The sequence below is a fragment of the Mesoplodon bidens genome, assembly GCF_964165515.1.
Source record: "Mesoplodon bidens genome assembly, chromosome: 1".
NCBI classification, from domain to species: Eukaryota; Metazoa; Chordata; class Mammalia; order Artiodactyla; family Ziphiidae; genus Mesoplodon; species Mesoplodon bidens.
The window spans coordinates 198,772,846-198,789,731 of NC_138176.1; the positions used below are offsets into that span (position 1 = coordinate 198,772,846).

Consider the following 16,886-nt stretch of genomic DNA (forward strand, 5'->3'; position numbering starts at 1 on the left):
AATGGTACAAATGAACTTCTTCGCAAAGCAGAAATGGAGTTACAGATGTTACATATGTTTAAACCCTCTCCCCTCCAGGGGTGAACATGGAGCGGTTTACAGATGAGGCAGACGTGGTAATCGTGGGTGCCGGCCCTGCGGGGCTCTCAGCAGCTGCTCGGCTCAAGCAGCTGGCGGCCCAGCACGAGAAGGACATCCGCGTGTGTCTGGTGGAGAAAGCTGCTCAGATAGGCATGCACACACTCTCGGGGGCTTGCCTGGATCCACGAGCTCTCCAAGAGCTGTTCCCAGACTGGAAGGAGAAGGGAGTATGAAAAGTAGTTTTTTATACCCAGTCTCGTCTTTATTGCATCTCTATTTCCAAATGAGAGGAATGTGGAAAACCTTTTCACCCAGTTCTGTCTCTTAGAGGATACTTGTAGATAGGTTTTTAATATTAAAAGGGCCAAAAAATTTGAATCATATCAAATATAGTTAAAATTTTTAGCTATTAACTCATCTTTATTTAATGCCTTCTGCACATAGCATCTGTGTACTGGATTTATGAGAGGGTATTATCTTGAGAAGATCTTTGAATAAATATAGCTTTTTGATTTTGAGGGTATTTCCTAACTTGTTCCATGGGTGTTTATATCATTGTTCTTAATAAAGTGTTCTATAACTTTCCTGGGACATTGCAGTATCTAAAGCCAAGGAGGATAATTTAATCTAATTTTCTAAGGAAATACATTAATAAGACCCCTTATAACATAAGCAGAAAAGTCACTGGTATGATACACAGAGAATCAAGTGCTAGTTTTACTGCAGTCGTCATTTGTATGACCTTGGTTAAAATATTGTACTCTGTGCATCTCAGTTTTTTTCTTCTGTAAGATGGGGTTTTCTTTGTTGTTGCTTTATTTTTGGCTGCATTGGGTCTTCATTGCTGCACGTGGGCTTTCTCTAGTTGCGGCGAGCAGTGGCTGCTCTTTGTTGCGGTGCACGGGCTTCTCACTGTGGTGGCTTCTCTTGTTGCAGAGCATGGGCTCTAGGCACACGGGCTTCAGTAGTTGTGGCACGCGGGCTCAGTAGTTGTGGCTCACGGGCTCTAGAGCACAGGCTCAGTACTTGTGGCACATGGGCTTAGTTGCTCCGCGGCATGTGGGATCTCCCCAGACCAGGGCTCAAACCCGTGTCCCCTGCATTGGCAGGCAGATTCTTAACCACTGTGCCACCAGGGAAGCCCTGTAAGATGGGTTTTATTACGCCTGTTCAAGGTATTCAGTGTTAGAATATTTTGTATCTGTGAACATACTCTGTAAAGATTGTTAAAAAAACAAAATTCATCTGAGTAAATTTAAAGATCAAATTGACTTTATTCAGTGATTCTGGGCAGCATCCCATCTAGCAAACAGAAGGGAGCTCCAAGGAGCAGCAGAAGAGGAAAGGGTTTGACAGGCAGAAAGGGGGTGGGGCACAGAAGTCATAAGCAAAAGGGTTATTTCAGGGTATTCCCTGGCAGTCCAGTGGTTAGGACTCTACAATTTTTTTAAAAAGGAGGGGGGAAGGGTTAGTTCAGGCACTGTCGCCTCCCAGGCGAGGCTGCATGTGGTGCCTCACGAGGACTGGTGGAGAGGCTGGCGGGTAAGGTTACATTCCTTGTAGAGGCCGGAACTGATTGAGGTTAAGGTCAGGGCTGGGTTTGCTGACCTGGGGCTTTGCACAAGGGACGACACTCTTCTTTCTAAAGTAGTGAGCTCCTTGGAACCAGAAAGGCTATAACTATGCCTAATTAACTTGCTGTCTTCAATGTTATATCAAAAATAGGTATCACTGAATTATTATTGACACAATATCAATTCTAATAGAAAAAGTTTTTCACATCAAAGCCTTATGTAGCCAGGCAGATCCAATCCCTTCCATACCTGTTAATTGCCTTTATCCAGAGGAAAACTAAAACTCTTCTCTTTCCATGGAGCAGGAAGTTACAGCAGGTGCCTAGGCACCTCCCACAGAGTTAGGGAGACAGGAAGACAGCCCCCCTGATGTTCACTTTCAAAGGTGGCTCCAAGGCCCCCAGCAAAGATATTCCTGGGATGCCAACTGGCTTATTTAGGTTTAAAAAGATTCCCATGCATCTCAAAGAGACAAAGGGTTTACTGGTGTCAAGTTCTCCAAAGGAAGTGATGGAAGAAAAGTGAGGATAGTTCCCTTTCCTTTTTGACACAGTAGTTTATGATTTGTATTTACCTCACAAATATGAACTAAAGTCCTTTTCTCTCCTCCTTTTCTTTCCAGGCTCCACTTAACACTCCCGTAACAGAAGATAGATTTGGAATTTTGACAAAGAAATATAGAATTCCTGTGCCAGTTCTCCCAGGTGAGGAATGATAAATACTCGTAGACTTACAGAATTCCACAGCTGGAAGGAGCTACATTTCATCGGGTGGAATCCCTTCCTTTTACAGATGAGAAAACTAAGGCCCAGAGACTCGAAGGACTTAACCAAAAATTTCACAGCTAGCTTGTGGGGAAGAAAGCAGGCCTAGAGCCCAGTGCTTTTGTCTTCCAGTCCAGAAGAATTGAGATAGTCTTGTAAGGCAACCAGGAATTTTTAATTTAGTCTGTAATGTCGTTTTCAATGTAATAATTTGAACTCTAGACCAGAATTGTTAGAAAATAAATTGAACTTATGGCCATAAGATGATGCATGTGTATTTATGTAGAAATTAGACATTGATTAGAATTTCTAAATTAAGTGTTTCTGTTTTTGAGATGTTTTACCCATAAAAAGTCAGAACTCTAAACCAAGCCTGTATCTGTAGGTCTCCCAATGAACAACCATGGCAATTACATTGTGCGCCTGGGACATCTGGTGAGCTGGATGGGAGAGCAGGCGGAAGCCCTGGGCGTGGAAGTGTACCCCGGCTACGCGGCTGCAGAGGTTGGTGCGGCCCTGTTCTTAGTGCTTATAGGACACGGTCTCTGTTTCTTCTGAAAAGCAACCAAGATGGGTACAGAGGTAAATAGATGTATATTTTCAAAAAGCCGTAGGATTTTAGAATTGCAAGATCAGAAGAAATCTTAGCAAGATCTCACCCAAAGAGTACTGGAAGTCCTTGTCACCACATCATGTGACTGTCCAGCTTAGGACTGAACACCTTCAAGGATGAAAAAATATCTCCAATGTTTGGTTTGTTGGTGATACTCTCTTCCTTAAGTTGAGGAGACGTTTATTTACTGTTTTATACTGTGTGGAACAAATCTGTTCCCTCCTCCAGGGAGCACTCTCCAGTTATAACTATGCCCTGCTCTCCTTCCCCACCTTCGCAGGTGGTTTTTCTCTTCCCACTTAAATAGTCTCCGTTCTTAAAGCCACCATGTTACACTTTGAGTCCCTTCAGTATTCTCCTTGCCCTCCTCTGACCGCATTCCCTTTTTATTCCCTTTCTAAGTGGCACCCAGAATGTCTGCACTACTTCAAGCCTGCTGTACAGCAGGGCCATTCCCCTCTTCATTCTGGAAACTGTTCTTCTAGTAATTTCCTCAAAATAACTCTTTGGGCAGCCACATCGGACTGTAGCTTCTCACTGAATACTGTTGGGGAAATTATTAAAAATAAAATCTCCTGCCAGCCCAGAAAAATCACCTCTACATATTATAAACAAGAATGAAACAGTTTTTTTCTTGCCAAGACTACAGTGCAGCTACAGGCCATCTGCTAGGGAGGTCGCCAAAACAGAAAGAAATCTCACCCTTTTACAGAGTCAGGCAGATACAGTCCATTACATGCACGTTAATCGTCTCTATCCAAAGGACAAATAAAGCGTCCTGTATCTTTGTGACAAGCGGGAAGTGACAACGCGGAGGCCATCACAGAGCCCAGACTCTTCCCCCAGAGAGAGGGAGACCGGCCACCATCCTCCTCCATGGTCACATCTCAGGTGTGTCCCCGAGTACTCAAGAAACACATTGCTGAGATACAGACCTGGCAGGAGTCTTACTTCGCTTTTAACATGACTCCCATATATCTAAGAGAGACAGAGAAAGGGTTTACAGTTAAGTTTTCTAAAGGAAATGCTTAAAAAAATCTGGATGGGAGAGGGAGTTCTCTTGTTTTTGGCACAAGCGAAAATTGAAAAACTTCGTTTTTACCTTTACAGTATATAAACCAAATAAAACACATGGTCCCTGCATTACACTTACCACTACTGATTTCTGGTTTCCCAGTTCACGCACATGCATTTGGTTTTGCATTTCATCCAATTAAACTGTGTTCGACAGGAATCAAAGTCCCAAGTAGGTGTTTTGTAGCATCCATGATTTTCACTTTTTGAGTGTATCTGCACACATGCCCGCTTGCATGCGCTCTTTCTCCCTCCGTGTCTCTCTCTGTCTCTCTCTGGTCCCTTGCAGCTCTCCTCTCCTCCCCAGGTTTTGTACACCAAGGCCGTCTTCGGGTCCAGGCCATAGTCACATACTACTGTGGATTTGTTTTCAAGATGTCACATCCACTGCTGCTGGTTCTTGTTCCGCCTTTCCTCTCCCGTGCTCTCTGCTGTGAGGTTCTAGTGTACAGTTTGTTCTTTCCTGTCCAAAGAGCATTTTCCTCCGGAGGAAACAGAAACCAAATAAGAGAGAGAATTGTTATTTCTCATCTTCAGAATCATACCTTTGACCAGTTTTCCCTCTTCTTTGTGATCCAGAAATAAACTTCAATCACCCTTGGGCTGCCTTCAGCCCCTCTCTGTTTTGTCTTGTTGTTTGGTCTTTTGGTTTTGAGGTCTGGGCTCACTGGAGACAGAGACTTTCCCGACACTGTCCTCAGCCGCCCACCTGATGGCCCAGCCTGTCACGGGCGCTGACCCCAAGTTCTGTGTACATGCCTTTGACCCCTGAACTCGGCAGAGGGCTTCCCGCTGCATCTTCCCGGCTACTTGGTTGTCCTCTGGCAGCTCCCCCTGTTCTTCCTCACCAGGTTGGGGCGTTTCCTTCATTTCCAGCTGTTTGAGCTGTGTTCTGTCTAGAAGGGAGTAGCTTAGAAGCACATCGCCTTTTTTGCCAGAACGTTCTTAAGCCTTTGTCTCTATAACCTTGAGAACAAGCTCACCTTCTAAAAATCGAAGGCTGTTTATTGTTTCTTTGCAAGCAGTTGTGAATCCCTATGTGATAAACAAATGTGTTTTCATTCTAGGTCCTTTTTCATGAAGACGGTAGCGTGAAAGGAATTGCCACCAATGACGTAGGGATACAGAAGGATGGTGCGCCCAAGGTATGCACGTGAACAGTTCTGCGCTTCACAAACTGACAGTGAAAGAGAAAGAATCAACTCACACGCAATAATTTAGTCTTGCTACAAACTGCACATTAATTAAGTGCATGTTAGAACATTAGTTATTAATGTGGAATTTTTCTCATTATTAAAAAATAGAGAAACATCTTTGAACTAACCATAATTTAGGCAAGTAGATATAACATGTTTAACAATAATTTTCTTAAAAGAAAAAACATGACATACAAATATCAAACAAACATGGGTCAAAAATTTTATTTCACTCATTAATTAATGAGGGAATCAGTAAGATATTACAACCAGTTCAAGGAGAATGAAAAACCATGCACACATGGGTCAGCGGCTGGGCCACCTCCACAGTTTCCACTTCTGTGGACAAGAGTCATTTGCATTATTACTGTCAGTAATGCTGATGGAGTCTTTGACAGGATTTTGACATCTTTTGGTAAATGCAAAACTGATTGCCTTCATCTCTTTCAAAATAAGCTTTGATGGCCTTCTGGTTTTCACAACTTGTTATTTTTGCATTTGTAAAAGAAGAGCTCCTAAGACATGGATCTCACACTCTGTAAGATCCCTTGGAAAGGACAAGGAAAAAAAATACCTTGCTTTCCTATGATAACAAGAACAAAACACAAATTAACATCTTGATAAATTAACTTGCCTGTTCATGTTTATTTGTTGATTGTCTTAATTTCTCAACTAGAGTAGATCCTCCGTGAAGGTAGAGATCATGGAGGGTTACTCCAGAGCTAGCATAGTGCCAGGCAGTGCCGGGGCCTCAGTAGAGATTTGTCAACTCCTAGTTAGTCCTCTCTGCCATTCTAGAACAGAGCTGGGCATGTAGTCTAAGTCTCCTCCAGCAGATGATTCCTGCTTTTCACTCCTTCCTGCATAGAGATTAGCAAGTGCCAAAGCTCTGAATCTTACCTGCATCGTCGTTCTCCTAGTGGCCTGGCTGGCTACACCAGAATCACATGAGGCCTTGGGGCTCAGCCTACCCTGTGGCAGGGCCCAAGAAGCTGTCTTGTATCAAGCCCCAGGGATTCTGATGCATAGCCAGGTTTGAAACACCTGTTATCTCATCCTGCTTCTTATGGTGTGACATGTACCCTCAGCACAGGCCAGACTCTGATAGCAGGAGTTTGCAACAAAGTAAGTTCATTGCAGGGCGCCCAGCAAGGGGGTGTGAGACAAGCCTCTCAGATCCACTGCAGCCTGGTCTTCGGGTTCGGGGTGTTTTAAAGCAGAAGAATAAAGAAGCTGGGAAGAATCATCATCTCGTGACACGTCTTACTCTGTTTCGGGGGTCAGGGTGTCTCTGGTTGACGACGCTCTGGCTGGGTGGTCCACGCCTCAGGGGTCTCTGGGCTCATCTTGCCCTGGAGAAACAGCCTGAGTTTGTACGTTAGTGATGAGATCTACAAGAGCCATTTTAGTACAGTGACTATGTTATCAGTGACAGCCATTGTAGTCATCGGACTCTAGTTGACTGGTGTTGAGTGAGCACAGGATGAGGTCAGAGGGCACAGAAAGGGAACAGAGTTCTGGATGGAGAGGAATCATGAACTCAGTAAGGGAGCTCAGGCTTAAGGGAACTCAGTGATGATAAAAGGATAATGTCTTTCCTATATTCTTTCCTGTGTTACGGCTATTCTTTTCTGTATTATGATCATTTGATTATAAATTGCATTTTATTCTTTAAAAATGTCCATATTTAATATTACAATAACATTGAAGCACGCAAATTCTACCATTCTGATAGTTCTTTTTGTGTGTGTATTGTCAGGATATTTGTTCAAATGTATATTTTTGTGTCTTGTGCTTTGTAGTTGTAAAAACACTCATATATTGTATTTATATAGATATAAAAGCATAGAAGAGTATACTGGAGTCTCAGTAATTTGAGTTTGTAAATTTCTTTTTCTTTCTTTTTTTAATTTATTTATTTTTGGCTGTGTTGGGTCTTCGTTGCTGTGCGCGGGCTTTCTCTAGTTACAGCGAGCGGGGGCTACTCTTCGTTGTGGTGCACGGGCTTCTCATTGCGGTGGCTTCTCTTGTTGTGGAGCACGGGCTCTAGGTGCACGGGCTTCAGTAGTTGTGGCACACGGGCTTAGTTGTTCCGCGGCACGTGGGATCTTCCCTGACCAGGGCTCGAACCCGTGTCCCCTGCATTGGCAGGTGGATTCTTAACCACTGCGCCACCAGGGAAGCCCATGCAAGTTTATTTTCATACGACCGGTAGGATGAGGAGAAGCAGGGATGGATTCTGTGTGCTCCACCAATTGGCTCCGTTGATCCCGGCGTGGTTAGGCTTCCTCCTGCTCTTGCACTGAAACATTCTCGTCGCTCACAGCACCTCCGCCTGGTGGTACCCAGTTCTCTGTCCTCTCACTTGGCCCCTGGTGGCCAGTGCTGGCACAGCTGAATAACTTCTTCCTTCCTGAAACGCTGTCTGGACCTGGCTTTTCACACCACCTTCTCCTGGTTTTCCTGGTGTTTCATGGCCCCTCCTGCCGCCTTTGCTTGCTTTTCCTCTGCTCCCTGTCCTCTGAGTATCCAGTGACAGGGCTTGAAACACGTCTCCCCTGAGTCCCAGAATCCTGTGTCCTGCTGCTCATTCAGTAGCTCTAATCTTAGGTCTAATAGGCATTTTACTGTCAGAATTCTGATGTGGATGTTTTCATGTTTCGGAGGTTAAGTAACTTGCTCAGGGTCAGGCCACTGTTAGGTAGTGGAGCTGGGGTTGGAATAGAGGCTCCAGAGCCGCCCCTTGCACACTAAGGAGCGTATTGCCTCTAAGAGGAATATTTTGGTCCATTAAGATTGAGTTGTTTTATAAGTGGTGCTGAGTAAACTGCATGTCCATCTGGAAGCAAAAGGTTAGACCTTCATTTTTTTTTAATTCTGATGATTTCTTAAAACAATAAAAAATTAGAAATCTAGGTTATAATTACAACCTAGGTGTAGGGTAGATACACCATCCTATAAAGGCAAGAAATTAAAAACCTATAAGAGGCAGGCCTTTTTTAACTATTTAAAAATTAAACACTTCTGTATACCAAAAATACTAGTGAGTCTGCAGATAAGCAGGAGATCGGGGGGAAATTTTTGACGACCCATGATGTCAAAGAGCACTTGTACATTGACAAGAAAAAAGAGAACACAGTAGAAAAATGGGCGGAATCCTACAAAATGAAGAGCAGATCCCGGCGAGCAGTAACCACTAGCCAGGAGGCAGGTCCTCTGATGTCTCTTATCTGGGCCCCAGGCTCCCGTGCCGGCTTCCCAGCCCTCCGCCAGCGCCCGTGCCCTCCTCACGGCACACAGTCACACTTAGTCCTTGCACGCCCGCATAGTTATTTATGTTTAGCTCTGCCTCTGTGCCTCGCCCCAGGGAAAGGGACAGTGTTTTTCTATCATCTCTGCCCCAGTGCCTAGCATACAACCTGGCACACCAGAGGTGCTCAGTTAATATTTCTTGAATCAAAAAGAAAATGTTGCTGAAAAGAGTAATCCGGAAGATGCAAATTAAAATAGCAGTAAGTTAGCCAGCTCTACACTTAGCAAAACCGTGAAAGGAACAGTTATACTGTCACTAGCTAGAAATAGGAAAAGGGTCTTATACGCTGTGGGTGGAACTGTGAATTGTTCAGGCTTTGGGGAAAGCAGTCTGGGAACATCTCGTAAAATAAAAGTAGGTGTGCCCTTTGACTGTACAGTGCCACTACTGGGAACCTAGCTTACAGGAATAAAAGCACCAGTGTTGTAAGGATACATACACAGGGTGTATGTTTTATGACATTGCTTATCATCGCAAATAAACTGGAAACAGTGAATGGCTATTACCCATTAGCCGAATGGCTGGATAACCTACGGTGTTCCCACACGGACTACTGCCCGCCATTAAAAAGAAAGATTTGAGCCACATAGTGACTTGGAAAGGTTTCCATGAAGTATTATTGTGAGAAAAGTAAGACACAGAAAAGTCTGTATTATATGATGCTACCATTGTGAAATAAATCAGGAACCAAAAAAGTTGAGGTGTCTGTGTAAATACCTCAGTCCACAGGTGCATATGTATATATATTTGGGTAAAACTTGGCGTGCTAGGCTGTTAACAGGGTTTATGGACGAGTGAAGTATAGTAAGAGGAAGGAGATGGGGACAAATCCACAGGTACTGAGCGCAGTCACTTATAGGACGTGTGTGCACGTATATGACGTTGGTGAGCTCTGCACAAGAGAAACACAGAGTCACCAACAAACGTGAAAGATGTTCGGACTCTCTAGTGACTGAACGTATGAAATCAGTAGTGAAATAGTTCTTACCACTTAGACGGAAAATATTTCGCATCGAGGATATCAATCTGAGCCATGCTTATAATAGTGAAACAGCCTGGAATAACCTAAACGTCCAGTTATTGAGAGCTGATTGAGAAGGTAGGAATCTATTCAAGCATTAAAAATGAATGCTTAGGACTTCCCTGATGGCACAGTGGTTAAGAATCTGCCTGCCAGTGCAGGGGACACGGGTTCGAGCCCTGGTCTGGGAAGATCCCACATGCCGTGGAGCAACTAAGCCCATGCGCCACAACTACTGAGCCTGTGCTCTAGAGCCTGTGAGCCACAACTACTGAGCCCACGAGCCACAGCTACTGAGCCTGCATGCCTAGAGCCCATGCTCTGCAACAAGAGAAGCCACCGCAGTGAGAAGCCTGTGCACCGCAATGAAGAGCAGCCCTTATTCCCTGCAACTAGAGAAAGCCCGCGCACAGCAATGAAGACCCAACACAGCCAAAAATTAATTACTTAATTTTTTTAATGAATGTTTAATTTGGTGTATATTGCCTTAGGCAAATCACTTTATATTGTATAATGTGAAAACAGTTATAAAATGCTTTGTCCGTATAAACCATTTTTTTGTATGAATGTGTCTGTGTACACACAATACCTGTAAACATATGAATGGAGAAATATCGGGAAATATATATTTCATAAGAGACTTTCCTTATTATTCTGCATTCCTTTATTCAGGAGCTTTACTGAGTACCTACCATGTGCCAGATATAAGTGCAAACTACAGAGAGCATGGGCTTCCCTGGTGGCGCAGTGGTTGAGAGTCCACCTGCCGATGCAGGGGACACGGGTTCGTGCCCCGGTCCTGGAAGATCCCACTTGCCATGGAACGGCTGGGCCCGTGAGCTATGGCCGCTGAGCCTGCGCGTCTGGAGCCTGTGCTCCGCAACGGGAGAGGCCACAACAGTGAGAGGCCTGCGTACGGCAAAAAAAAAAAAAAGAAGAAAAAAAAAAATACAGAGAGCGAAAGAGAGAGAAAGACTTTGTAATTGTAGCTTATTTTTTCCCCTTGGAAAAAACAAATTTCAGTTTTACAGTATATATCCAGCAATAGAGAATAAGTAAAATTAAAGTGAAAAAAGCAAGTAGCTGAAGAGTATGTTTAGGATGATCCTGTTTGTGTTAGAAAGATATAAGTAGACTTATGTAGTTTTTTTATTCATGGAAATTTTCTGGCATGATTCACAAGAAATCTATTAATAGTGTTTTTTGCTTCAAATCATGGGACTGGAAAATCAGGAACAATGGGGAAATGGCCTTTCACTTAAAAATAATTTTTTTTTAGTTATATAAGTTTCAGGTGTCTAGCATTATAATTCGACATCTGTATACACTAGACAGTAGTGAGCACCCCAAGCCTGGTTACCATCTATCACCACACGCTTGACCCCCTTCACTCATTTCGGCTGCCCGCCTTCACTTCTCACTGTACATTCATTTGTAGATAATTTTTCATGGGGGGATGAGCATGCTTTATTTTTTTTTAAATTCATACAAACTTAACCATTCAATCAATATGACAAAGACACAAGATACATTATAAAATTAAATTAGATTCCACTTTCAACAGTGCTTAGTTCTGTTACTAAAATTATATATCTGCACCTTCTCTTCTATACCTGAATCATAGATCAATTCAAAACTGACCAGAATGTGAATATTTTTTAAATTGTCAAATATTACAATTTAACGTGTTCCTATTTCTTAGGCAACTTTTGAGCGGGGACTGGAACTACATGCCAAAGTCACAATTTTTGCAGAGGGCTGCCACGGACACCTGGCCAAGCAGCTGTACAGGAAGTTCAACTTGAGGGCCAACTGCGAGCCCCAGACGTACGGGATCGGGCTCAAGGAGGTACTCGAGTTTGCCGCTGTGACTTTCATGTGAAAAGATGAAGCTTACATTCATTTGTATTGTCATGTGGTTTATAATATTGATTTAATTTTATAGTTATATTTTTCATTAACCTGAAATGTTGATAATGACTGAAAATATTAGGGATATTTTTCAAGGGGCTGGAGAATATTACTAATCAAATTTCACTATTACCTAAATTGTGTCTGCATGTTCTAGTTGTTTTATCAAATGTTGATTGAAGTCTTGAATTTGAAAATATTTGTGATATTGATTTTTTTCATGGTAATGCCATCTGCCCTAATAGGATTTGACCTGTTATCCAATGCTCTTTGTAAAATGACCACATCCTACAAGAATTGTTTATTCAAAATTATAATGTAAAGATAATTTAGTTTATGAAATATACACTCAGCCATAGTATATTGACCTGCAGCCTAAAATTTAATTAGGCTGAGTGTTGTATATTTTCTCAGTTTATCCAAACCTTAGGTCTATTAGTGTAAAAGTTTCATCATAACTCTTTTGTTAAAAATCTTTTTAGGGTAAAGCTCAGAAAGTTTCAAATTCTATATATAATTAGATTCATTATATTGTGAATAAGGGCTTAATTGTTTTGGTAGACTGTACATAATTCTATGTGATGGCACATAATATCTGATTTTTAGATAATATTTCCTGTGGAAATTGTTGTTTGCAATTTAAAACGTAACCATTCTGAAAACAGGATGATCAGTTAGCTTCAGTCGGGGGGAGGGTGGTACAGGAGGGAGCACACCTTTTTTTTTTTACTGAAGAATAACATCTGTCCTGTAAAGCAACAGATCCGAAGTGCAGGGCGCAGCTCACGTTCATGAGGTGAACACGCCCGTGTGGCCGTCACCAGGTCAGGGTGTAGGTGGTTCCCAGCACCCCATCTCTCCAGCGGCATTTCCCACAATTGCATGAACGCCTTACCCGTCTGAGAACTTAATGTCGTACAGAGTTCCTGACCTGTTTCTTTACTCCAATCGTCCTGCTGCAGTTTGATGTCATTTTCTGGGATATTTGAAGTACTTTTTTGTGTGTTTCTCTTATTTCTGCTTTTCAGTTGTAACTTTCATAAAGAAGACATAAAACTTAGCAAGTTTTATACATGTGGTGACATAAAACATCTAAGTAATACTCTAGGACTTTTTTTTTAAGTTATGGATTATTGATGAGAAGAAGTGGAAACCCGGGAGAGTCGACCACACTGTTGGCTGGCCCCTGGACAGGAACACGTATGGGGGCTCTTTCCTCTATCACCTGAATGAAGGGGAGCCCCTCGTAGCTCTCGGCTTCGTGGTAAGTTACACTCCGTGATGGGAAGTTCCACTCTGAGAGCCACTGGGGTCTTCAGTGTCACAAAACCAGGGCTTTGCATCTGGAGAATGTAAAAGGCTTCTCATTTAAAGCTTCCTCTCTGCTTTTATCCACATCTGAAGTGCTTATAGCCACTGTAGACAGTGGTCTGCTTCAGCTCACATAGCTGTAGTACAGTAGCTGCTACATGCCAGGCCCTGTGCTGGATGCTTCCCTGGGAATCCTGGTCCATAAAAATCCTGTGAAGTTGGTCTAGCGTTATTTTACTGGTGGGAAAACTGAAGTCCAGACAAGCTAAACAGCCTTCCCAGACACACGCATTAAGTGACAGAGGCAGGATTCATGCCCAAACCTGTCTGACCTGAAGCCCATGTCCACTGTGGCACACCACTGCAGGAAGTGCAGTCCACACTGGGTTTGAACCTCTAACTAAAACAGGACCATTTCCTCCCTTTTGGTCGCTTAAACATCTTTACAGTAAATTACATCTTGAACATTACAAGGAATGGAAAAGTGATATGAGTTACTGCACCTTGCAGTTGCAGCTTTGTAGTTCAATGTCATGGTTAGACTTTTATATGACACGTTGTTAAATTTATGTATTGTTGTGTTCGGTGCATCACTTCGATTTAGTTTTTATAGTGACTTAATCTTTTCAGAGCAAAAAAGGTTTGGTTATTTATTTCAGCATTTTGGTAAAAATGTAATCTCTAATGTTTTTCACCCTTTTTTGTAAGTGTGATTACATTCTTTTTCTTCATTTTTGCCTCAGTAGTACTGCATCGAGCTTATTAGTTTATTTCTGGAGTTGGTATTGAGAAATGAATGATAAATTATTACAGCTCCTTTTGTAGAAACATAATGTGCAACACTTACCTACAGATATTTTTCTAATTTGGACTTTGATTTACAAATCACAATAATTTATTAATACGTTCTAAATATTTTCAAGTTCTGCCAATTATAAACACATGGCATCCTTTTGTTTACCCTTTCTTTTCCAAACAGATTTAATTGGGTTACTTATTTAAATTTGGGTCATTGCATACCTTTCTCCAAGTACTTTGAGTACAAGCAGTTTAATGTACATGTTCTCTGGTAAATATTGCTCACATTTCAGCCTGACATAATTTGAAATAACAATGTCTAATTTAAATATAAACATTTTAAGGTTGGTCTAGACTATCAAAATCCGTACCTAAGTCCATTTAGAGAGTTCCAGAGGTGGAAACACCACCCTAGCATCCAGCCGACGTTGGAAGGCGGGAAAAGGGTTGCATATGGAGCCAGAGCCCTCAATGAAGGTGGCTTTCAGGTAACACTTCCGTGTTTTTAATCCTTATTTCTGTATTATAAATTCAATGTTGAAACATAAGGTAACAACTTTAGATAAAGGATAGAAGATTATCTCAGGAAGAAAATTTAAGTAACTAAGCAAAGCACCCTAGTATTTATAAAACTGTACCACACCAGAGTTAAATGACACCATGAATTTAGTTTTAAGGACATATTGATTTCTAGAGAAAAATTCATGGGCTTTTTTGTTTGTTGGTTTGTCTTTAACCAGAGAATTTAAACTATGTGATCCAAGATCTTTTCCTTTATTCCTTTGCTGCCAGGAAACTCAAGGACAGATGTAGTTTTCAGCAAAGGTAATTAATTAGTCTCAACTACCTAGTGTCATCCATGCCCTTTAGGTGGCCTCTGTTAAGTTTTTACCCTTAATTGTCCTATTTTAGTATATGCTCAAAATAAATACTATCAAATGCAGTTAATTTATTATCTAGTTATTAAACAATGAAATAATTTATTAAGTATTTAGTTATTAAACAATGAAATAAGAGCTAGATGGCTAACTATGATAAAAGCTATTAGAACTGTTTTGGAAATAGTATTAGACAGGTAAGATGATCTAAAAGTCAGCTCTAAAACTTATACCAAACGGTTTGGTCAAGTTATTTAACTCCTCGGGCGTTAAGGGATCATCTGTAAAATAAAGATCCCTTCTGTCTCTAATATTCTAGGAATCTAGAATTACTGATATTTTAGAAATCTGATATCTTTTTGTATTTAATCTGTTGTAAAAGTAACAAATAGATCATAGAAAATTGGGGAGAAAAGTTGACTTAACCTTTAAAGTGAAGTTCTAAATACATTCATAAAGTCAAGTAAAATCACAGCTAAATTATGAATGTCATCACTAGAACCCTAAAAATAACACTCCCTAAGTTCCATTGCTGCGGGGTTACCTCCCATGAGGTTTTTATTTCTGGAGCAGTTATTCATTTGCAGTAATATTTGCTAAATTTCCTATGTTCAAGCCCATTAAACTTTTTTTTTTTTTTTTTTTTTGTGGTACGCGGGCCTCTCACTGTTGTGGCCTCTCCCGTTGCGGAGCACAGGCTCCGGACGCGCAGGCTCAGCGGCCATCGCCCACGGGCCCAGCCGCTCCGCGGCGTGTGGGATCCTCCCAGACCGGGGCACGAACCCGTGTCCCCTGCATCAGCAGGCGGACTCTCAACCACTGCGCCACCAGGGAAGCCCCCATTAAACTTTTTTGAATAATGTGCATAATACCTATTGCCAGCCTAATTCTGCTCTTTAATTTATAGTGTAAAGGCTTCTGTATATTCAGTAGTACATATAGACTCGTGTTTATGACACCTGCCTTGTGTGCTTCAGCATCTCAGATGATCTTTAGATGAGCAGGAAGAGATAACCCCACACACACAATACACTTTTTACCTAAGTTTTCTGATTTAATTAGTCAAAGATTCAGAAACTTACTTCCATTAAGTTTTTGAAGACCCTTCAGAGACAAAAATTTGGAACATCCAATTTTATTTTGCGCTAACAAGTATTACATGACTTTTTATTTCTCTTTCTTCAGTCTGTACCAAAACTCCCCTTTCCTGGTGGGTTTCTAGTATTTAACCCCTGTGGGGTTTTTTTTGGGGGGGGGTTCTTTTTTTTTCTTTTAGTGCAGGGAAGTGTAATGTTATTTTGGTGCAGAAATAGATTAGGTTACAGAAAAGTCCTAGGAAAAGAAAGTTACGAGACTGATTTTACCAATTGTCAGGTGGAAGGGTAAAATCTGTTACTGTAGAACTACTCCAGGCCATACCCATCTTCTTCAGCGATATGGCCTGGTTCCTCATTTTAACCCCCGTTATTTTGTTTGTTTTTTTAATTTATTTTATTTACTTTTGGCTGCCTTGGTTCTCCGTTGCTGTGCGCAGGCTTTCTCTAGTTGCGGCAAGCGGGGGCCACTCCACACTGCGGTGCGCGGGCCTCCCATTGCGGTGGATGGCCTCTCCCGCTGTGGAGCACAGGCTCTAGGCGCGCGGGCTCAGTAGTTGTGGTGCACGGGCTTAGTTGCTCTGCGGCATGTGGGCTCTTCCCGGACCAGGGCTCGATCCCGTGTTCCCTGCATTGGCAGGCAGATTCTTAACCACTGCGCCACCAGGGAAGCTCTAACCCCCATTTAATGGATGTCCCAGAATACATCTCTCTGTACGACTTTTCCTGGGTCCCCCAGGTCCTTAACAAGATGTCCAGCTGCCCACACAGGGTAGGATCCTCCCAGAACTGAAAAACACACATTTCCCTTGGGCCATAACATTTTTTATTCTTAGGACTTAAGCGCCCATTTGGAAGAATTTGCACTAGCAATCCATGTCCTTTTATTAAACGTCGGTCTTCTGGCTCTTGCATCAGACTTAGGATTAGCAGGGCCACAGCCTGATTTGAGAGGAGCATTGTCATGATCCAGGTTCCTAACCATTATCTCTGTCTGCAGCTCCTGGCATCCCAGAAAGCCCTTCCCCCTTGTTGTCTGCTCTGTGGCCCTGATTTCACGCTCTCTTATCTGCGTGGTTCTGATGCTGAGTTTGGTTGTAGAACAGCAGTCACCCCTGGGCCCGAGCCTTCTTGTACCAGCGTTGCTTTTGCTTCTCACCGCTCCTGCCTCGCAGTCAGAACTCTGTAATCATGGGAGCGCGGCCACAGCCCCTCGGCACAGCGGCTGATGGTGGCGGGCACCCTGTTGACCTCCTCT

At 42.4% G+C, this 16,886-nt stretch overlaps 1 protein-coding gene across 2 annotated transcripts in view; it reads left to right on the top strand.

The window, feature by feature from the left end:
- ETFDH (electron transfer flavoprotein dehydrogenase) overlaps positions 1-16,886 on the top strand; it is a 34,807-nt gene that overhangs the window by 12,772 nt on the left and 5,149 nt on the right. For both annotated transcript variants that reach the window (XM_081250952.1, XM_081250953.1), the window contains exons 3-9: positions 79-308; positions 2,278-2,359; positions 2,805-2,923; positions 5,174-5,251; positions 11,339-11,485; positions 12,671-12,811; positions 14,001-14,144. In XM_081250952.1, coding sequence (XP_081107078.1) covers positions 79-308; positions 2,278-2,359; positions 2,805-2,923; positions 5,174-5,251; positions 11,339-11,485; positions 12,671-12,811; positions 14,001-14,144 — 941 coding nt within the window. The remainder of the gene's footprint in view (positions 1-78; positions 309-2,277; positions 2,360-2,804; positions 2,924-5,173; positions 5,252-11,338; positions 11,486-12,670; positions 12,812-14,000; positions 14,145-16,886) is intronic.